This window comes from Leuresthes tenuis, unplaced genomic scaffold (assembly GCF_036924035.1).
Source record: "Leuresthes tenuis unplaced genomic scaffold, fLeuTen1.0.hap1 SCAF_19, whole genome shotgun sequence".
NCBI lineage: Eukaryota > Metazoa > Chordata > Actinopteri > Atheriniformes > Atherinopsidae > Leuresthes > Leuresthes tenuis.
The window spans coordinates 11,779,992-11,803,992 of NW_027325373.1; the positions used below are offsets into that span (position 1 = coordinate 11,779,992).

At 37.8% G+C, this 24,001-nt stretch overlaps 2 protein-coding genes across 4 annotated transcripts in view; both read left to right on the top strand.

Annotated features, from left to right (window-relative positions):
- The first annotated feature begins 6,325 nt into the window (after positions 1–6,325).
- On the top strand, positions 6,326–19,061 carry opn4xa (opsin 4xa). Its single transcript, XM_072371806.1, has 10 exons — positions 6,326–6,335; positions 10,607–10,748; positions 15,417–15,550; positions 15,817–16,020; positions 16,120–16,291; positions 17,128–17,289; positions 17,556–17,663; positions 17,749–17,923; positions 18,650–18,789; positions 18,935–19,061. The coding sequence occupies exons 1-9, from the start codon at positions 6,326–6,328 to the stop codon at positions 18,746–18,748; spliced, it is 1,206 nt and encodes a 401-aa protein (XP_072227907.1). The 3' UTR covers positions 18,749–18,789; positions 18,935–19,061.
- A 4,043-nt stretch (positions 19,062–23,104) lies between these two features.
- pdlim5b (PDZ and LIM domain 5b) overlaps positions 23,105–24,001 on the top strand; it is a 34,874-nt gene continuing 33,977 nt past the window's right edge. For all 3 annotated transcript variants that reach the window (XM_072372696.1, XM_072372697.1, XM_072372698.1), the window contains exon 1: positions 23,105–23,217. The gene's annotated coding sequence lies outside the window, so the exon portion shown is untranslated. The remainder of the gene's footprint in view (positions 23,218–24,001) is intronic.

Here is a 24,001-nt window from a genome sequence, read left to right on the forward strand (position 1 = left end):
CGCTACGGCCGGAGGGGGAAGACGGCCCGAGAAGAGAGACGAGAGACCACAAAAAAGGTTGGAGACATGGCTGGACTGTGACACATGTCCCATTGTATCGGGGGATTTTTACTTACCCAGCCTTTGGTGTGTCATCATGTTACCAGTTTTGTCATGAGCCTCCACCCTGTCCGCCTGCACTGTATTGTTCAGCACTGCATGTGGACAATGGAATAAAAGAGAATGGATAATGAAAAAGAGAGTAGGCTAGGCAGTGGGAGTGAAACACATTTTGGTCTATTGTTGGTGCTGTATTTTTTCAACACTACTAAAGTGAGGGATAAAACTGATCAAAGAGGTGTATATGATTACTTTGTTGGGCTCTGAGTGATGGATATAGTAGGGGGACTGGGAAGCCGTGGAAAAAAATGTGCTGCAGATGTAGAGACATTAACAACAGCATCATATCATGTAGCTCCAGAAAAGGTATGCCTGAAGAGTCCTCAGTGATCATCACACCTGGGTTCCTTCTTTTATTATCACCCGATGTCTGTCACCATCTGACTCACTCAAAGAGCCACACACATGATCTTCTACATTCACGTTGGAAATCACTGCCTGTTGTTGATTAATGAAAACTTCTGACAGTCACACAACGCTTGAAAAAAGCGAAAGTACGATGATCTGAGGAGACAGCATTAGTGATAACACACCCCAGATGTCCTTAAGCCTAAAATAAGCAATAGCTAATGTCGATTTTCCTAAGATGAATCCTATTTACACTGATCTTAGGACAAGCCTTCACTTGCACCATTGAAATTTTTCATCCTCGGAATTAAACAGATCAAATAACAAAGCTTAAACACACCACACCTGATGCAAAATAAATAAAACAATTGGAAACCTAAGTGCATAGAATCTGAACAGAGTAGCATATGCTTCAACTTTTGCATGTGCTTCCCATTTTTGTTTTTGGCTGAGGTATTTAGAACATAAACAGACTTTCTAACAAACAAAAATATTAAATGAACACTGAGACACTGAGAAACACTGACAAACACGAACCACTGAGAGCTCTAAAATGAGCAACGCAGTCCCAAAGAGGCAAATACCTTTGAGATGGAGCTGTTTTTTTCTAAAAAGGCCCATGCACACACACGTACATGCAGGTATTTGTATGAGCATGCACAGTTGAGTAGACCTTGAGGTCCTTTACAGGGAGACTGAAGGAGAGAGCTGTATGCCAGCTTGCTGGAGGTGCTGCGAGATCAAGAACAGTCTACCCCCAGGTGGTAAAGCTAAGCTTTCAAGGGTGAGAGGTCACCGACATCGGAGTGGTCCCACACGTGTCAGAACACTATTTACAACTGAAGAGGCCCACCTCAGACCACCTACAAGTGCTGCTCCACTACAGTACTGTACAAGGGTGGGAAGTTCTTTCCCTTTAGGATCCAGTAGGTGGTAGTAAAGATCCATGTACAGCATTTATTTATCCTGACATCCTGGAATGAAAGGCTTGTCTTGTCTGTTAAGTGACTGTAAATCGGTGCCATGTATGAAAATTTCTGAATAACCAGAATTTTCTCGGGTCTACACAGACTCTGATGTGCTGTCATGCTTGATTGAGTTTTACACGAATAAGCGGCCGTTTCTACAACCCAAAATTAAACCAGGTCCTTTGCCTTTGGGCACTTCAATGTCATTAAGAAGTTCAGTTCAAGCGTGTAGCTAACAGTAATGGAATGCATACTAGCTGTTTTGGGCAATGAGGCACACTTACTAAATTTATTACTCAAATATCTAAAATAGTTCTTAACTCTATATGCAACACGAGAGCATCAGCTCTCATTGCAGTTCCATGAATATCTTTCAATCCTTGATCTGTAACCAGTGATCATTTACAATAACGCTTCTTCAAGTCCACCACTTCCAAGTTTGGAGAAAAGACATGCAGTAAAATAGATACAAGCTAAAGCCAAATGCATGACGTACTACCTATTTATAGGTAAATAGAGACAAAATGGCTCAAATTAGATGCATTTATTGCTTATGTTCTATTGTAATTTACAAAATGCATTAGTTAGTTATATCATTAGTTATATCTTCAAATGCAGTATACTGTGTGTTTGGAATTATTTATCGTAATTTAGAATAACTACTCACATGATTTCAGTAACACCAATTAATTAAAGTGCAATACAATAGGATAACATGATCTTTAAAACCATCCTTCTACACCTATTTACCATTACATTCAAGTGTGAGACATGGCTGCATAAAATATATCTACAAAGAACGCTCAATAGCTGTCTGATAGCTATGTCCCCTGTCTGAGCTAATCGGCCTTTTCTGTCTTTTTCACATCAAACACAATATAATTATTAATTATTTCTTCTGTTGCACTGCATGGTTAATTAGTCTATTCAGCAGTGAGATTATTAAAGCTTAGAAACTTAATAATTTATTCAAATCATGCCACAGCCTCAGTGATTACTCTGTTTTTCATTGATTCATGATTATTTTAAGTCCCATTTTAAAAGAAAAAGAGAGACAAAACAAAATGTGCACAGTTGAAACAAAAAAGCTGTACCAGTACATTTGAAAAAATAGTATATAAATAGGAAACAGTGTTTACCATCGAACCAACTACAAGTTAAAGTTCTCCTATGTTACTGGGGGTGCACAACTGAACACGAGGGCTTAATTTTTCATGTACAGGGACGAAAACTAAACATGTCGCCCTCTGGTGGATATCAGCACATATCAAAGGACAGTGTGTTTTACCGAAACTTTTTAAATTAGTTTATGACCAATATAAGTGAGGAAATGTAGCAGTTAAACAATCATAAAATCCAATTAATAACCTCTCCCTCTGTCACACAGAGTTTTCATTTTCTTCTCTAATCCTTCCAATGGCAAAAAAAAGCTCAATAAACTCGCATACAACATTCATATCAACTTCTATCGACAATAAGTAAGGACAGACATGTTTCAGTTTCAGTAAAAGAATCATCACTGCTCTTGAACTGACATCAGCAGAGGGATTAGCACAAATCACTGCGGGTTGTGGGTTCATATGTTAAAGATCGTTTAACACTCATAACACTCCCAGATAGAGGTTGTGTGATGAGCTCCTGACTGTTGAAGCTTCCTGGTTTGAGCAACTCTGATTGCAGAAAGAAGATGTGGAGCAAACACATCACAGAGAGGAGGCAGTTAGGTGTGTCAGCTCATAAATCATGAAGGAACAATGCATGACCTGCAGATGTGTGAGATGAAAGAAGGTTTGTGTTCAGTGTCCTGATTCATCACATGAGAAAAGTCTGATGTGCCATCATCACCTCACAGTTTTGGCACATGTATCCTCTGGGGTTGATGATGATGAGTCTTCTACCTAGCTCATCACTCTGGAAAATAATCTTGACCTGACCTCTGGCTCTCTAAATCTCCTGCCCACAAAACATATAATTGCTTTCATAGTCACACAGTAAGGTTATTATCTATGATATAGTATTGTATATAAGAAAATATAAAATAGTAAAATAGTTTGCTATCAGTCAGTGCAGAATGAAGTCGCATAATTTAATCATTGATATAGGAAGTAGGGTTTTCTCACAAGTCATATATTCAATGTAAATGTCACTCAATAATAAAACCCTACAGCTATAGTTCACCAATATCTCAGTAAAACTCTGCCAGGGGCAGAGTTCACTGTGTCACTGAGGTGAGTTTTATTGATAATCTCTCTCTCCACTGAGTTGATGTGCCACTAGCTTGACTAAATCTGTAGTAATCCTTATAGACAAGTCTGCAGAAGCTCTTAATATAAATGAGTGGTTGATCCTCTGTGCCATTAGATAATTTTTACTAAATGACGGCCCCGGATTCAGAGTTAACCTCTAACTCTCATCTGGCTCACTGCTGCTGAGATGCTTAAGTAATGTGAAAAAAAAAGAATAAAGGAACCCAAAATAAACCATGTTCTAAGAAGCTGAGTCATTCGTCTACCGCTTGTCAAATGATGAATTACTAAATTGAAATGTATTCATTTAAAGTAGGTCGACAGGAAATGGGGTACAGAGAGCAAGAGAGAAGGGAAGACATGCAGCAAAGGGCCACAGGCTGGAATCGTACCTGGGATGGAAGCAAATAGCCTCCATACATGAGCCGCCTGCTCAATCCAGCAGATGGTTGGTCACATAAAACCATCTGGGAAGGCTTCTGTAGAAGCCATTTGGAAAAGGTTAGAATATCTCAAAAAGTACCAGCAGGTCATTAGATGAAACATTTGTCTAACCACATAACAACTGAATCTTAACCAATCAGAACAATGAAGATTGACAAACACAGGCAGTAAATGAATAAATGCTGCCAGTGTTGACTGTTGCCACACCTAAAAACTCACACAAGAACACAAGAGCACCTGGTCATGAGTTGAAACCAGGTAAGAAAACATGGCAAAGAACACTGGAAACTGACTTGCTGCAGAAGGAAAAGATCTGTCAGAATAAGAGATAACAAACTGGGGAAATGTACTATGTAGTGGATCAACACTGTATAATGGAGGGTCTGGCTGCTCACGCCTGTAGTCCAAGACTCAGATATGAGGGGATGTATCTGAAAGTAACGTATATGACTGGAAAAAGCTAATCCTACATTTGCAGTGGCATTAATTATTGTGGAGGTTTATGCATGCAAAGTAGTCCCGAGTTACTTTGAAAGAGCAAATCACAAAACAGTTTTGTGATGTTTAATTGAATTTTTATCATCTTCTTGGTTTTTAACCAACAAGAGAACTTTAGGAAGCTTCAGACGGAAACGCTTTGAACTCTGTCTGCTTAAACATCAAGAGGGCATAAAAAGAAGGGCTTCTTACTCTTCTATACTTTGAAAAGCTTTTGGATTCTTTTGACATTTGCAAGATTACTATCACAATTATGAGAGCGACCATATTGCCAAGCTTCAAACCAATCATTTCTGACCACAAGAAAAAAGAAAAAAGGTAGCTACATGCGTTCATCTGATTGATTTAAGTTTCAAAGACAGATTCAAAGACAGATGCTTCTGCACTGTTCCTCTGATAGTTCTGTTAAATAATCCATTTCTGCCCTCTTGTGGGCAACTCTGATCATTTAAAACTAAACTTCTGGTAATCCTTGCAGACATAGCCATGATGAAAGAAGAACGACCAGCTATCATAGAAGTCAGCCTAAAAATAAAATTGTATTACCAAGCCAACCCTGATTGTAAGGAATAAATCATTAAAAGATTCTAATAAACAAATAGGTATCTACCTGTCACTTCTGAAGCCAGTGAATGTCAAATGTGCTTTATACACCCTATTCCTATCTCATCTGTGTGCACGTTGATCGATGAGGCTGTCAAGCATCAAGAGGAGTGTCTGAGTGTTGATGCAGCAGCAGAGAATAATCAATCGGCAATTAAATCATAAAGCCGTGTAACCCTCCAGGCCCCAGAACAGACTGAAATCAACTTCATCCCATTTTCCAGGAACTGGCCACTGGTAATTGAAGTTAGTGTGCCAACATCAACCAAATAGGTTGAAGTCACGACAGCGTGCTTAAATTAACATAATCTGTGCCTTGAAATGTAATGTTCTGAAAATAGCAACCATATTGCTTTAACAATTTCTGGGGCAAAACATCACCCAAGACAGGTGTTAACATGCACATTACATTAAAAAAAAAAAAAACCTTAGGCCACACCTCCCATAGTCAAAAGTAACAATGTGACAGCAACAACACTCTATTTGGAAATCAAGTTAACCGATTTAGGCTCACCCTTGTTTGCCCTACTACACCAGAGAAACAGACCAATTCTGATAAAGTATAGACCCATTGCCTGGAAGGTCTGAGCTTCCTCAGGCACTGCTTGGTTGGTCTGATTAATAACCTTAAAATAAAACAGGAAATGTCATTTATTCCCTAAAGAAAGTGAGAAAGCAAAAACATCATAGGTTAAAAACCTCCCCTGACAGGGCTCTATGTCTATCTATCAGTGCTTTTATGCCTGACTGTGTTTAGAGCTGCAATACAGTGACATTTCCTTCAGTCAAACTCCTCTTTAATCGTATTCTGTAGATGACTGTTTGCCAATAAAACCTCAGGCAGATTAATTCCCAAGTACAAGCTATTTTCTTGAATGTATCTTGCAGGATGTTTTTGTCCTTTTCACACTTTGAATGAAGGGACAGAGGTGACAGACCATTTTGACAGTAATTGGCTGTTGCGGTCGGGGTCCCCTCAGGCTAAAGAAGCAAACAAACGTGTCTCTCTTCCACTACTTTAGAAGGACTAAAACAACTCAGTTTAATGTGTAATATAGAATGTCCATCTCAGCTCACACACGCAGTGTTTCTCATGTATGTCTTTCCAACAACAACATCTCTGTTGATCTCTGATCAATCAGTGTTGCTTTACTGACTCCTTAAAATGGCCAATTTACACCTCTTTGAGGGTGCCAAAAGAGATTGAACAGTGACGAGAGCATTAATAAGGTCATGCTTGTTTTGTTGAGCTGTTTCACTGAAATTGCATTAAACTGAATATTCATCCCAGTGAACTGACCTCCTGTGCATTGTTTATTTTGGAAAAATGTCAGGTTTCTACAAGATATACCAAAATGAATGAAAGCTCTCTTTGTCTGAGCCACATGCAGAAAACAGTTACGCCTTGTACCCATGATGCCGAATAGCCTCCAAGTGAATCAGCTGGTAATCACAACTGTATCCTTTGACTCAGCAAGTGACTGAGCAAGATAAAAAAACAACAAAAAATAGAAAGAGCAATCAACAATAACGCAACAAATTACTAACATCCCCTTCCTTGTATTGCTAGGATTTATTTTAGTGAAGGTAACATCACAGGTAATTTCCATGTCTGTTTCCACTGGACGTGCTGTGACCCAGAGGTGTAAAAGCGTATCCCCCCACTGCTAGACAGCATCTACACTGAATCTTCACTATAAAGATTCAGTGTAGAAAAGGGATATATTAAGAGCAAGAGGAGGTGCTACAGCAGCTTGATCAGTTGCGCATGAGTTGATAAACATTGGGAGGCTTTTATCTCAGTGCATTTCTCAGAAATCTCCCCACACAAGGATGAGCAGTGAACAAGTACGATACTTTGTAAAAAGGTTTGGTGCCTTTCAGAACCACATGACTTTTTTCTGCAATTCTCAAAGCACCCAGTGGGATCCTGTGCTAACTGGTCTGTGTCACTTTCACACCACCCATGTAAACATCTGGTGGTCGAATTAAGCTGTGCCACTGGCAATGGGTATTAGATAAGAAATCAATGAGGATGAAAAACTAATTTGGAGATCACACAGTTCGCACAGTTTGCTTTGATTAGCTGCAAGCTGCAGGTACTTAATTTGATTGCAACAAAAAAAAAATTTCCAATGAGGAAAAAAACATGTAAAAATTGTACAAGAGCTTTAATTTCACAGTTGTTACCTGCTGCTCCACAAAAACAGTAACAAATGAGTAGCCTCATTCACACACACTACACACTGGCTTGATCGATTGCAATGTGCCATAAGAGCAATGTGCGTGATGGGTAACCATCAGGGGGATGGGTTATTGTGCTGCTGCTTGCTTTCAGTCTCGTTCTGTGTATTCTCATCTACTGTTAAGCACTGATAGCAGCATCAGCTTACAATTGCTGCTGTGTGTGAAGCTTCATCTTTATAGTTTAGTGATTAGAGAAGCAGTCATCACGTTTACCTGCTGGATATTTTACTATTACATGCTGTTCTGGTGTTCTCTTCCACAAATCAACAACAAAGAGTTGTCGAGACAAGGGAAAAGGGCTCAATTTCTGGATAAGGTACAGTAAAACTGTTGATATTATAACTTATTCAAAGGGAAATGCAGCTTTGATCTAAAGAGAGCCTTGTTTGTCTTTTGCTTCTGTATGTAATTATGAAAATCATTGTATTTTTTAGTGTAATACATTCAGAATGATAATTTAAAAAAACACCCCAATAACTAGAGTGAAAGGATATTCGATCCTTAAAGCGTCTGTAAATTTTAGGAAATATTTCAGATCTTCAACAGATCCTACCCTGTTTGTACCAATATATATAAATATCACTGTAAATAAGAATCAATGGACTATAGTGTTGATCCCTAGATGTTCTACCCTTCCATCATCAGTACTGGATCATATTTCTACTGTGCCTTTAATGATAATAAACCCTAGTTGCAAAATTTATTCAAAACACATACATGATGAAAATGAAAAAGTCTAAAAACACTTAAATTGTTATTCATGCTCTCCACTAAATTGGTCAAGGGCATCTCTTCACTGTGTTTACCAAAAGATATGTTGATCTATGATTTCACAAAATGCCTTTAAAAAGTTTGAATGTATTTTAATATCCTCTGAACAGATAGACAGATCCCAATAATTTGAATGAGACCTCTGTTAAAGCGTATTCACTCCCATTAATCTATTTGCTTTCCACGAGCATTTAATTTCTGAATGAATATGAGCGCATCTAATGTGTCTGACTGACATGGGAGTGCCTTTCATCTTTAGTGTGTCCTATTAAATAGATCATGGATTTGATTTGTGAGGAAGTTAGAGGTGATTGAGAGTTACTCTGACACACAAGCCTTCACTGAGCACAGCAAGAAGTCACAGTGTGGACCTGACACTCTGCGGGTCCATGTACACTGCCCTCACTGTGCTTTGAGCATGGAATTCTGCTACATAAGAGGTACTGGATATGATACATTTATAATTTAAAGACAATGTGGATCAAAACATGTTCTTTTAGATTTTTAACGTGATACGTGGCATGTTTTTCAAGCTTTTCAGGATTTTATGTGGCAGAGAGAACAGTGCAGCACCTAACTCCTTTCAGTAATTCTGATGAGTAGCAGACAGGAAGAGTGTTTACACAGGATAAATATAGTTAGAATTTTATGTGCCCTTTTAATTCCATCACATTCATAAAACAAAGACATTCTCCTGTCATCACTGCCACAGTAGAGCAGTGGAACAGCCCTTCCACCAGTTTTTATGATCAAACATTCCTTCACTTGCAGCTTGGGGATAAATAGTTATTTGTAACATCTTAAAATTCTACTGCTGCATCCACTACTAAATGTTGCCCTATCGTAACTACTACTGTTTAAAAAGTAGACAGAAGGAGTTGCTGGCTGTTCTGCCAATTCAACCTTAGCCATTTCTCAAAACATACCAGCTCAATAATATTGAGTGAGGATCTCCTCTCAGACTAGAATGGCGATGGCAGCTTCACTGCTCTTCAACCCTTATCGTGATTAATTCTTAGCCACCCGATTGTACAGTCTGCAAGCGTTAATAATTGATATTAAAATCCTCTGACTCTCATAATTTCTCCGATTACATAAGCTATAATACTTGTATTTGATTACCAAAAAAAAAAACCCACAGAAGACTCCACACTTACTCTTAATCTGTCATGACACTTTTTCAGGGTATTTGAGTCCAAAAGAATGCACCATTGGGAATGTTCTTGAAGGTGGTGCGGGTTCTGTTTTCATTTTTAAGATGACAAGAAGGTTGAGTCTCATATAAATCCCAATCCAACACTCTGTAAAGGAGCTATTGTGCTAAGAGCATGACCTGTCTCCGAAGCACAGGTAGAGGTTGGAAAACACCCCAGGAAATCTTAGACAAGAGATAAAAGTCTCAAAAGACATGATGCACCTGACATAGAAATAAAGTAAATAAGGTTTTGATGGCAGATGACTGATTGGCTCTAACTGACAAGCTGAATGAAATGAGGGTGGCTGACGGGGTGTGAAACTCAAGCTTGCCTAAAGGAAATGTCAAAGAAGAGTTGTTAATGAGATTCATCATATAGGGACCACTCAGGGCACCAGATTTACTTTTTATACTATAGAACTGGTCTCTATTGAAAATTGTACAAGCATAGGCACAAAATCTAGGACCACCACCTAAAATCGACATTCAGCGCAACACGTATGTTTTCTTCATCTCAGTTGTTTTACTAAGAAATGTCTTTGTAGCAAGCAGGCAGTATCGTTATCCAAAACGAACAAGGTGCTGTTTTAGGGGAATGCCACAAGTAGTTATGTGTGTAAACTGTCCACTTATTACAAAAGCAGTTGAACGTGATACAGAGAGGATGGGAAAGATATGAATATTCTGTGTTTCGTGCCAAGTTTAGGTTAGCGGGTTGACACATCAGTGTCATGAGAACTAAACAAAGTTGCCATTATCTTCCAACACATCAGCTGGGGTAAAGTGAGGGGATGTCCCCTGACTTCCTGGGGTGAAATAGTAGAAATGCCTGGAATGTGCATACTGAACTGGCCCATTTCCAAAGTGTCTCGACAAGAGAAATTCGCTCACATGACTTTATGTGAAGTAACTCAGCTAAATAAGATGTTGATATTAGGGAATAGTAACTATGTTGCAGGTACATGCTACATGTTGTATTTCTTTGTGCATTTTTATATATTTTCCTAGTTGATCTTGCATATTACATATTGTTTAGTGGGTCAGTTGGGCAGTGAGGAAAGTTTACGTGAAAATTATTGCTGTACACGAACACAAAGCCACTGATGCCAACATTTATGTGGTTACAATCACAGATATGGATAAGGAACACGGATTCTATCGGCATGTGGATGTCCCGGACCATGCTCACTACATTGTCGCCTTCTTTGTTTTGGTGATCGGAACAGTTGGGGTTACTGGGAACGCCTTGGTTATGTATGCTTTTTACTGGTAAGCAACTCTCCTTATGAAAATGCTGTTGAAGAATGTGTTTGTCTGTCAGTGTTAATTCAGAGCTGTATGATTAAGCCAGTTGTGAATTCCTAGACTTTTAAATGCTGCTGAGTAATTAACCTGACATTTCTCCATGTCATATTCCATCCAACGCTGATCAAAATAATCGTTCAACTTAGTCTTCATTCGAAAGGTTTGATTACTGACTGAGAAACTCCAAATAATAACATTTTATTCAAGTGAACAGCCTTTTCATTGTTTTCACTTCATCGAAAGGGAGTCATGCAGGAGTTTCAAAAATCCTCTGTTGCTGTTGCTCCCCATAAATAGGGATGGGAACATACTTTCTCCTAAGGCTTTTTTTTATGTTAACTCTTCATGACAATAGGCCTGAATTGAGAAAAACAAGGATGTTATTTTCCCCTTTAACAAAATCAGATTAAGTGCTATTTATGGTATAACTTCATCTTGTTATATTCCTATATCTCATATCTTTAGACATGTTGAATAGAATGTTTCGTACAAAACCTTTTTGTTCGGTCACTGATGTGTAACATATCCATCCTCGGGTGCTTTGTGCACAATATGTCCAGGTTCGGTCTTACTGATTTTCTGAAAAGCTGCACACCTATCTGTTATTATTACTGATAATGATTTGGTTGTTGGAAATCAAATATGAACTCATTTGGATTTTAGGGGGGAAAAAACACATAAAAACACATCACATCAAAATGATGAAAATAAAGGGTGACTGTCATTCCCGCTCTTGGTGTCTCCTTTATAAAGTTTGAACCATGCAGAGTCAGAATTTATAATAAATTTAGTGGCAAACCCAGCTCCTTTTGGGTCAAATTTGCAAAGCTGCTCCCAGCCTGTGGTGTTTTTCAGGGGACACAATGATGTCTCCAAATAAACAAAGTCCTCTTCTGTCATAGTTTTACATCTTTTGGTAAGACATTAGGACTTATAAAATCTGAAACAAAACACATCTTCCACCAGAGATGTTCTGTTTTTGACTGTTTACCATCTTCACAATAAGAGCAAAACAATACTTACTTCGAATGAATTCTCCCCTCTACCTTGTCCACAAGGGATTCCTCACGGCAAAAGTAAATTTTCTGTAAATCCTCATCCAGTGAATTGTCAGGATGGATCTTCAACATGCATCTTTACCTAGCCTTTGACTGTCTGTTATTCTCTGAAAATTAAAAAAATCCAAAACAATTAATTGAATTAACCCTTTTCAGTTCAGGGGAAATGGCAGTAAGAATAAGAAAGAAGGCAGTTTTTTAAGCCAATGGTTGAGATGTCATTGGTAAATGTATCAGTAATGTTATAATAGTCTAAATTTTAGTATTGCACAACTAAACTAAGGGGGAAAGATGGGTCATTCAGGCTTACTTAATCACATTTTTGATAAAACACAGCATCATTCCTTACAAATGTGGCCTTCCAAATGGTAGAGAAGGACTTTAAAGCATTGATACATATTTTGTAGTCAACTAATAATAGCCAATGAACTATATAATGCTAAGTTTTAGCACAGTGAGGGCTGACCTGACACACATAACCGATTTTTGTAAAGCTTTTGACTAATAGTTTCAACTGAAGGGAGACAATAAATAATGCCAATAGTCCACCCAACCTTGATCCGGTAAGCTCTGTAATAACACTACAAATACCCTATACCCTAAATCTGTGTACTTTTATCACCATATTAGCTGAAGCTACAGCAGTAGATGACTTCAAGCAGTCATACTAGCTCAAACAATGGTTTCAGTTCATATAAACTGATGAAGCTATACGTGTACAAAATAAGCTAACAGAGAACAATGAGTGTGTTTGAGGTCATGCAAAGTAGTTTTGAGAGTATATTGACAGTTAAGTACAGTATGCTTGAGTGGTTGTGCTCACTATGTTTCTGTCCTAATTTAATAATGACAAGCTCACTGCGGACTATTTAGAAATTTAATCCTGGTTAGAATGTTTTATAACTGTTGAATCACTTTATATATTCACATAGTGTATCTTTATGTTTTGTTTTGAATTACAGAGACTAGTTTAGATAAGAGTGTCAAAAATCAATAAAAATAATCTTAATATCTTAATGATTACCATCATTATAAGGGATGCAGCACTCTGTGAAATACTAAGAGGGCAAAAGGGTTTTGCAAAAAAATTAATTTAAGAAATAATTTCTCAAAGTGACACTGTTGAGGGTACAAGGATTTCATCTACAGTACATTACACCATAAAATATTTAGGAAAATCCATAGAAAAGAAATTCTTTACAAAAAGGTACAAACAGAGGACCAACACTGAGTGACCCTCAGGCAGCTCTGGATTAAAAATAGACCTAATTTTATAGAGGAAATCACTGCAAGTGCAGAAACACTTCTGAAATCAATTGTCAGTGAACTTAGAGTATTCTGTTATTGTACCAACAAATGAAAGATCTACCATGAAGAAAAGATCAAATGTGAAATCATTTTTGGAAACCATAGACACCATTATCTCAAAGTAAAAGGGAAGAAGTTGTCATCAGCACACTCAAAACTCCAGTCCCTGTGATGATATGGCATAAATGCGTCTTGAACTTGCACATGTATGAGGGCACCATCGATGTTAAACAACAAATACAGATCTGGAGCACCAGATGCTGCCATCCACTCATCTTTTAGGGGGGAGACCTTGCTTTTTTTCAGCAAGAAAAAGCTAAATTACATTTGGCACACATTACAACAGCATGACATTTAAAAAATTGTGTACAGGATTGTACATACTATATGAGTACATTATGGCTACACCTGGGTATATAGTGCACAACTCAATGCAGTGAAGAGCCAAAATCCTAAACCTGACATGTTTTTGTGCATTAGGGCATCCTCTAATGCAATCATCTCAAATGATGCATCACTCAATCTCTACTCAGATCACACTTTGTTTAGTACACAGAAACCCAGTCTAACTCATCAGCCTGTACTGTCTTTACCCTTACTGATATTATTTACAGTAAGTGAGCAAAACAAGAGAACAATTCCCAGAAGGCACAGACAATAACAGAGCTGATGTGACTATCAAAGTTAAAAATAAGTCATGGCACAATATAAACACTGGTCTAAAATGCAGCTTTGCGAGCCAGGGAACATGTTAGATCAGTTGAAGCAAATAGTCACCCTACACCTGAGTCTCTATAATCCCTATAGCTTTTGTGTCATAGTAAATGAGCTTTACGTAATAAACCTGTATATAAAATGCTCACTGCCATGGATCACATACATACTTAACAGATTCTGAAAATTCTGAAGCCTGTTCATGGAAATGTCTTATTTTAAATCAGGTTTTGTTCGCGTATCATTAATCGAGAAAATCACCACGTTCACAGGTTATATTTGGGATTTAATTTCAGTGCATGACAAGGTTTAAATTGTGATTTATACAGTGGATTTAAAAGGCCATCTGAAGTGCATGTGCTGTAAACCATCATATGCTAGCAGAAGTAACTGGAGAAACACCATTTCTATGTGTCACAGCATGGCCTTCTGGGCATATTCATGTCTTCAGAAATGAAAATGCCAACATCTGGTGTTGTCCCACATGGACCACTAGCTCTGGTTCTTTCATGTTGATGTACACATTTCAAGTTTCATAAAATGCCTCTGAATAAATAGCAAAGTCTTAGGAATATCACAATATATTGTACGTTTGGACACACCTACCCATTCATTGTGAATAAGTGTATCCCCACTTTTGACCATTACTGTCACAGAAATAAGTTTTCTTGTTAACTGATTGTTGATGATCTTTAAGCTGATTTCATTTGACTAAACATTGTTCTGTGCATCTGTTTTGGCTGCATGTCTTAATAAGATTATTTTCCAGTAAATGGAGAGGAGCAAAGTTGCTGCATAGAACTGACTTATGGGGAATCAGAGAAAAGATACAAGGAACTGGTTTTTGGAACCAAGCTTGAAAAACAATGCAATAAAACTATTTTCCTTCACAGACTTGGCTAGTGCCTATTTATTATTAACTTTTGACATTATGAAATGAATATCCAGCTTTGGGTGATCATTAACTACAAATACAATTGTGGCATAAAATCAATCTCTTTGCTGATACTGATTTTTTAAAAATATGTAGACCAACATATTTTGGCTGCCACAATGAGACAAAGTAAATCTCTTTAAAAAAATCCACTGGTATTACAGTTGTGCTAGCATTTCATGCTACCAGTATAGGACGGTATTACTGTCTTAATTTATTACACTTGTGGTTCTTGTTGCAATCTCTTATTTCAAATTAATCTTTGGTCTGACTATGATTTATCAGCATTAATAATGGCATTAGAATAACAGTATTTTTTCAAACTAAAATTGGCTTTTCATGGGATATGCTTTTGAGAATTAATGGATGCATATTGCATTGCCAGTTGTATAATTCTCTGAAAGTCAAACTGTCAATGTATTATTTCACGTCTACTCATGACAAGCCATGAAGCAACCACATGGGGGTTTTACTATGTTTGGACAGCCAACCTTCAGCTGTCTGCTTTGCATGTTCATCTCTTTTGGAAATTCATTTTCAATAACAGCGTCACAAATATTTTGTTGTGTGGGATCTCTAAGCTCACCGGTTTTGACTTCTTACAATAATGTGTTTCAGCAATAAGAAACTTCGCACACCTCCCAACTTCTTCATCATGAACCTGGCAGTGAGCGACTTCCTCATGGCAATTACACAGTCGCCCATCTTCTTTGTTAACTCCCTTTATAAGGGGTGGATTTTTGGAGAAACAGGTCATTTTTTTTTCTTGCTTTTATTCATATTGTATGCATCCTACGAAAGGTTTTGTCCTTCAGATGCTCATTTTATTACATATTGTTTAAGTATTGTGTAGTTTGGATAAATATGAAGAGGTGTGATATGTAGTGACTGATTATGTTGATGTGTGGATTTTTTAACAGAAAAAATATCCAAACATTTAACCTCAGTCAGACACTTGTCAACCTTTCTGTCGTAATAACATGATTAATATAGTGCGTTCTTCATTTATCCCCCACAGGCTGTAAAATTTACGCCTTCTGTGGGGCTTTATTTGGAATTGCCTCAATGATAAACCTTCTGGCCATCTCTATAGACCGCTACATAGTCATCACCAAGCCTCTGCAGTCCATAGCGTGGACTTCTGCGAGACGAACTTGCCTTATCATTGCCCTGGTCTGGTTGTATTCACTTGCCTGGAGCCTTGCGCCACTTTTGGGTTGGAGTAAGTGACTAAATCTCTCAGCCCTTACTCTTTTTAAACAAGCTTTGTGTCTGTCATACTTTTAAACCATTTAGACATTTTTCATTTTATTTTCTTAAGGTTCATATATACCAGAGGGGCTGATGACCTCATGTACATGGGACTACGTGACATCTACTCCAGCCAATAAAAGTTACACATTGATGCTGTGCTGCTTCGTGTTCTTCATCCCTCTGGGGATTATATCCTACTGCTATTTATGCATGTTCCTGGCAATTCGCCATACAAGCAGGTAAATACATAGAGTTTGTTGAATATGCAGAATGTTGTTATTCATATGTTAACCTGAAGAGAGCAAAAAAAGACAATTAAATGATAATCATTATGACGATGAAATTAAGGCAGTTAAATGTAAGTGCAGTGCAATTTGGTACTTAAAGTTTCACCATGCAGTGGCACCCTCATTGCCCAAATCTCCTTTAATTTCTTCTCTTTATCACAAAGTAAATTTGAAATTTTTCCAATCCTTCAGTAGCTGTTGATGTGCTACCTTTTTAGCTGATTAATTCACCCAAACTCACCCATCAACCAGTGACCAATGATAAGAAAACCAAATTAGCACTGATTCAACATTTAGTTATGGAATTCCTGGTCTTAATTATCAAAAGAGTTCAACATAGGTAAAGCATTGATAATTTGCGGACAGCTGGGTAAGAAAAGTATAGAAATGGAATAAAAAAACAATGCTCTTCAAAGAACGATTGGGGTCGGATTTGGGGTCAGATGGCACTATATCAAGAAACATCACGGAAACCTTTGTCATGCACTACAATACAGAGTTGCATTCACAAATGCCAAGACTTTACAGTGTCAAAAAACCTCTCTGGGCTCAGTGGCATCTGTGATGGACGATCGCACAGTGGATGGAGTGTTAATCAGTACTGCTTGCAAAAAATCCATTTTACCATGTTTGTTGTACACCTGGCCTGTCTGTTATGTCGGCTGATTCTGTCTCACTGGTTGTCATGTGATTAAGACATATGGATTACTTTATTTTAAAGAAAATTTACCTCTAAAGGCAAATGTCACTTCTGCAAAATGCCCTTTTCTTTCTCTCTATCCAAACAGAGATGTTGAACAGTTGGGGTCTCAGGTGAGACACTCAACCCTGATTCAACAGCAGTCCATCAAGACTGAATGGAAGCTGGCAAAGATTGCCTTTGTGGTCATCATAGTGTTTGTGCTTTCCTGGTCGCCCTATGCATGTGTCACCCTCATCGCCTGGGCTGGGTAAACATACGGCATGTTAATCTGCACTTTTTATGATCAACTAATCTTTTTAATAGACTGCCATTATTAAGTCTGAATATACAGCATGGTAGGCTTGCATTATGTAATTTACTTTAATCATTAACCATGAACCATATTTCACCTCTTATGGAATATCATTGCCAATAGCATGATGATATGCTAAGCTATATCACAAGTATAATGCTGTCATAGGTACTGTACTGTGCGCTTCTACTTTAAATTTGTCAAAACTTTATGCATTTCAGATATGGAAGCATCCTCAATCCCTATTCCAAAGCTGTCCCTGCTGTTATTGCAAAGGCATCAGCCATCTACAACCCTTTTATCTACGCTATCATTCATTCCAAATACAGGTGCATGCAGCCATTCAATTAATCGTTACCATGAGTTTGTAAAGGAACATAAACATTTTGCTAAATGATAATGATATATCAACAGGGACACCCTTGCAGAAAAGGTCCCCTGTCTACACTTCCTGGCTGATGCCCCAAAGAGGGACTGCATATCAGTGTCACACAGCAAGTCGTCTATCAGGGACTTAATGCTGAGCAGACAGTCATTAGTCTCAAAAACCCGGTTTCACAGGGTTTCCTCTATGTCTACATCAGAAACAGTGAGTATGATTGATGCACTATTCTTTGAAGAGTGGAAACAAACACAGATAAAGAATCAAAGCACTGGTGACATAAATCAGATGTCAAATAGTGCATAATTTCCATTTAGACTAAGATTTTTCTGTAATATTAAACTGCAACTTTGTAATTCAGATGGGAGAACTATACAGCAATGATAGAGGTTTAGACATGGAATAAATATTCTTTGAATGCTCAGATCTGGGATGTTAGATGTGTCTCGGATACAATAATAGAAATAACAAAAACAGTTGCTAAGAGCTGTCTGACTTGTAATATTGTTATTATGATGCACCAATTGGGAAATCATGGCTAAAGAAGTTAAAGATAATAATTTTGTCTATAGCTAAAACCAATTATCTTTGCCACTTATTTTCCCTCTAATGCAAAAGAAACAATGAAATAGGTTGTATAAAACACAAATGTATTTACAAAAAAACTTTATTACAACCTTCCAAATCAAAATATTGGATGTCTAGGTCAAAGTCAATGCAATACAATGAGAATATGTGTGATAAATATCAGCCACTGCCATCAGCTGATGTTATCCTATATGCAGAAAAGCCAATTGCAGTCAACAAGCTCAATATTGGACAGGACTAATGTTAGGCAGATATATCTGTGCATCCATAGTTAGAATGTATCCAGGCAAGTGAATTTTTGAAAGAATACAGTCGTACATATATTCATGTGCCTATTCCTTGCAGCAGGTTTGGAGTGACGTGGAGCTTGATCCTATAGATCAGAGTCCCAGTCGTACGTCCAGTTATTCCCTTGGAGCTCTAAGGGAAAAAGAAAAGCATTGAGTAAACAGACCAAGGAAAAGGGAAGTCAAAGCCAGGAACAGGTAAGGTAGGTGCTTGTCATTCTAATTAATTACATTCCCTGGTGCCTAAAAACACTCCATGTAACGTTTACTGCATTTGTATTAAAGTGAATTCTGTTTAAGACTGCCATACCAGAGCAGATGTGACCACGATATGTTGCCTCAGTTTGTCAACAGAATAGTGCCCTTGGCCTGAGGGAGGAGAATTCAGAAAGCTGGAATAAACAGAAGAAGTAGGAAGACGAGGAAGAGTTTGAACATGAAGAAACCAAGACACGGCAAGTTCAGAAAAAGAATAAGATGAGAAGTCACAGGTCCATATCAAGACAGACTCTTTGGACAATAGCCATGCCATGGTCAGACCCAACTCAAACACTGTACCATGGCTATTGTGAGGAAAAATATGGTACATACAGCATCCAGGGAGAGAAGCTGATGCTCAGTTTACAGCCCGTGGACTGTTCTTCTCAAGTAATTGAGGCCGCAAAGATTTTTCTTCCCAACACCAGGAGGCTTAACGTTGAATTTGTTCATCTATGTTCAACATAAATCAAGAGTGTGGACACCTCTACCCGGTTCAGTCGGGTGTGTTCAGTCTTTTGTCTGGTACTGTAGTTATTGCTGAAACACAGCAGTGTAATTAAGTCGGGTTTTTTTCCCCCAAGGATGCCAACTTTATCTTCGTCAGGAGCGTTGTTTAGCCACGTTGTTTAATTAAAAAACTTTGTTCTTTGTGAAGTCATTTACATAGTTAATAATCATCAAATTGATAATTGATAATGATATGAACAACCTCAACTTCAGAGGACATTTGGAAAAGCGTAGTTTAAAAACATTTACTCAAGCCAAGAGTTAACTGTATAATGAGAACAATTTATCAAACGCTGACAGATTTATTAACGTGCTGTAAACAGACCAAAGATTACATCTATTCGGAGAGTTTTTCCTTTTGTGTTGAGACTTACTTTATTAGTTTATTTTATAACTAAATCTAGCTATCAGGCTTGCTCCTTTAAATGAGCAACACTGAACATGGTCTCAGCTGTATTTCATACAAAAGTCCTTTTTATAAAGCATGTGTACTTTATGTTTATAAGGATTTTGAGTGATTGTAACAATGTTTGTCATGTTTTGTAATTTGCAGACATAATGCACAGCAATATAACATCAGTCACAGCAGCAATTATGTGGAACAGAACCCAAAATGTAGCATTTGAATACCTAGACCAGAGCATTTCATCCAACTTCGACTTTCATCAGGTCAAAATATTTTTGTACAAACAAGGACCTTTCTTCACCGTAGTATGGAAATTATGCTTTACATTTATATTTACAGTACAAGGCTTTTACAGTATTATATATTATCTTCTATTATGATACACACTGATATCAGAACTATCAATTCTAGCTTTCAGTGTTTAAATGTTCTCAGGAACACAACTGGCACAGCAGCAGTCGCTGAAATTTGGCATATTTTCCTTATTCCCGTGTGTATTTGTTGCGTGAATAAAGTTTTCATATGGTTCTCATAAATATTCAAATATCTTTCTTTTCTGGATAATCATTGAAATTTGCATTTGCTTTATTCTAAATCCCAAAACAAAATGAACATGTCTCCATTTCTAAAAATATTGGACTGAATTCTAGAACATCATAATTAAATATAATCACTTTATGGAGTCTATGCACAATGTTTTAAAACACATTATATTCCCTTTACTATCAATATACTTTTCAGAGCTATTGCCTCTTAAAGGCCAGAAGAACAAATATCATACACTGGAATGGTTACTTATGAGGTGCAGTCAAAAGGTAGATCAATCCTTTTGCCTGTAATTCTTTTTTGAACACTTTCTCTTTTAAGAGAAAGAAATGACAGTCAGCACTGGGTTTACTGTAAAAAACAGGACACTTTAATCAGCTGAGCCACTAGGATGACCAGAATTAAATCAATATGTGTGATCCATTCAATGTGTGACTCAGTCACCATGGGGTAATGTATCACAATATGTATCTTCCTCTGACTTCAAATCGACAAAAAAAAAAAATCTCATATCAGCTATAACTGCAGGATTTCTCTAGCAGTATGCCTATCCAGTTGTAAATGAGTTAAAGGTATGCAACGCACATGGAGAACTTGCACACTTGAGTGGTTCGATAGCTGTGCACGGGGTGGGGCTGCTGGGCTTTTGGTCAGCTTGCAGCCATATATTGACTTGGCACAGATGTAGCTGAAAGAGTGCCCAGCTGAACTGTGCAGCAGAATGCAAAGATAACCGGATGCAAGCATTTGAAGGCAATCCATAAAACAGGTCAGGTATTTTCGTGTAGAACATAAGTCAATGCATTTAATTAATTTAAGTAGATGTAACTGTGGAAAAAATTTAAATGTTGCAACGCATCATAAATTGGCGAAAATTTATGAGCATCTGCCCAGCTGCTGCCAAATTTATAATTGCCTGCTTCACTTTTGGAAAACAAGAAACTATTTTAGCGTCAGTTGTTTGCCTGGCCTTGGGTTCAATTTTATGATGATTTCATGCCTGTCCCTGCACCCCCGGCCATAAAAAGCAGTGCTATTACACAGTTTGCATAGACTGTGAAGCTGCCACCTCGCTTCTGACCACTAGAGGGCATACCAACACTATGCCACCGAAATCTGCCTGAGCACCGATATACTACATCATTGCCACATTTTGGAAACCATACAGTGAGAAATTAATACATTGCATCTACATAACACCTAAATCATGGAGCAGTATTTAAAATTACAAAAGAATTAACATGTAATAGCAACACAAATGAAAAGATAAGATTTTTTAAATCCTTAAATCACAAAGACTATATCTGTAACTCGCTGTTACTGTAATAATGTATCCTCAAGGGATAAATAATGCTTTGTTATTTTTTGTAACACGTTATCTAACCTAATGAGAAACTACTATCTGCTGATATAGAGAACAGTAGAGTGGGAGGCATGTGACTGGTCTGACCTGTACACTGGGGCATTTCGTGGAAAACATTACTTAATTGCTCTCTAATGCAACAAGGAAGCTTATGTCCTGTCAGATAAATAAATATCACTGTCATGAGATCATACAAAATCAGTTCCCTCATACACTCTTTTTGGACTCAAAAGAAAATTAAAAAAAGCCAATCCGAATATTTTTCACTTCTTGATTTCAAAGTAGCATTGAAACTATTCCAAGTCCCATATCGTAAAGGTGAAAGTGATATTCATTAGTTTTCAAAAAAGACATCAGGGCAAATCATGCAGGTGCGTTTCAGTCGAAGCATGTCACGCATATGTTGTTCTCAGAAGTTCAAGGAAATATAAGTCATGGGACGTTGCATTCATACTGACATACACTCCGCAGTTACAACAGTGGCACAGAGCATTAGCAGGGGAGTGTATTTGGTGTAGGATATAGCTGAAATCAAAGTGCTGAGTCATTGTGTTTGTATTAGCCTTTTTTTTCCTGTTATTACAAACTTTTTATATTTTCTCATGAAATTTGGGAAATTTCAGCTTCTCATACAAAACTCCCAAGTCTTTGTTTAGACACCAGCAGCTATCCCGGTACTACAGCATGTACAAGGGGTTATTGGTGTTTTGTGTCATTTCGTTTGATTTGAGCTGTCATTTTCACCTGCACTTTAAACCGATGGTCAACTGTCAACCAAATATCATTAACTGAATTGTTGGTGCTGTACACATGTGTACACTAAAGGTTTTTCCATATGATACCAATCAATACTTGTGACTTTTGGGAAAAATATCAAAATGTTAAAAGGTCCCAGCTATCGACAGTGGCAACTGTATATAAACACAGTGGGATGGCAATTTGGTAATGCCTGTGATTAAGAAGGTTGGAGACAAATTATGATAAAAACACATTAAACTCTCAGCTTGCTGGGTCACAGGCTGTAACAGGTCACAGATTTTGGTGTTAGAAAAATAAAAATCACCTGTATTGTGTGGTTCAAGGAGTTATTCCAGTTCAAGCTGAATGTTTGTAAAAAGTTATCTTTTTACAAACTAAAATACTACCAATTAGTAAACTTGAATAGCAGTTAGGAATGCAGCAGGGAACACTATTAATTGCAGCTAAACCCTCCTGAGAACAACCAATTTTGACTCAGCTCTTTATGTCAACATATTTCTCAGGAGGAGAATGAATCTTATTTCTTTTGGTCGGCGTTCCAAGCGTTTAAAGAAGCTCAATTCACCTGAACTGCCCCACCCTTATGCAGGCCCATGCCTGCTTTTATGCTGTCCCAAATGAACTACCCCACACAGAGCGCTTAAACCCTCCTACCCGCGGTGAGGTGGGCTGGCTTATATGCGGAAGTTTCAGTTCCGCTCAGTACACTTCTTCGAAACTGAGGTCCGACGGGTAGAAGTTGCGCTCCGCTCTCTCAATATAAAATCCGGCTTCTCAAGGCAAGGTGAGTCCCGTGCGATACACATTCGATCAAACCTTTAGCATCAGGAATCAGATGAAAGGTGAACGCTTTCTTGGTCGTCACTATTGTATGACTTCATGTTCCCGTTACAAAGTTGCAATTAAGAACCTGTTGAATGCTTCGAAATGAGTTGCTTTCTTTTCATTTTCCAAGAACACATCAGCTGTTACTCTCCCGTTGAAGGAGTTATGCGTGTTTTGACTTTCTTGTTGAAGTAGGTTTAAAGTTTGTTTGAAAATCTTTCATTAATGTCTGACATGTGTTTTATGGCACACCCACTGAGCTTCACTGCGGTACTGCACCATCCACCAAAAAGAGCACATGGGTGAAGAGGATAATTACAGCCAGTCACCACAAGCTCAGTGTTATGGTATCAGCGAAAGAAGTCGTGTTATTTATTTATTACTTAGACTATATCCGTCTAAACTTCTACAGTCTTCAATAAGTTATTAAAGTCAATGCCAATGATACATTTTAAGAGAAGGGATCTGCCAACGAGCACAGAGGTTACTGTTGCTGTAAATCAAACATAGAACTGTGTACTTTGACGTGTCCAATAAAGAAGGAACAAAATGTCCCTCTAAAGGTTACATTTTACCTTCAAAAAAGTTTTTTCTTAGGTCTTAAATGGTTTATCGTAACACAAATTGTGTTTTTTGTCAATGACATATACTTTGCTATTGGTATTAACCGATCTATTAAATGAGATTCCCATTCCTTTTGCCTTCAGCTCTCTGATGAGTAGGTGGTAAAAATGCACGTCCCT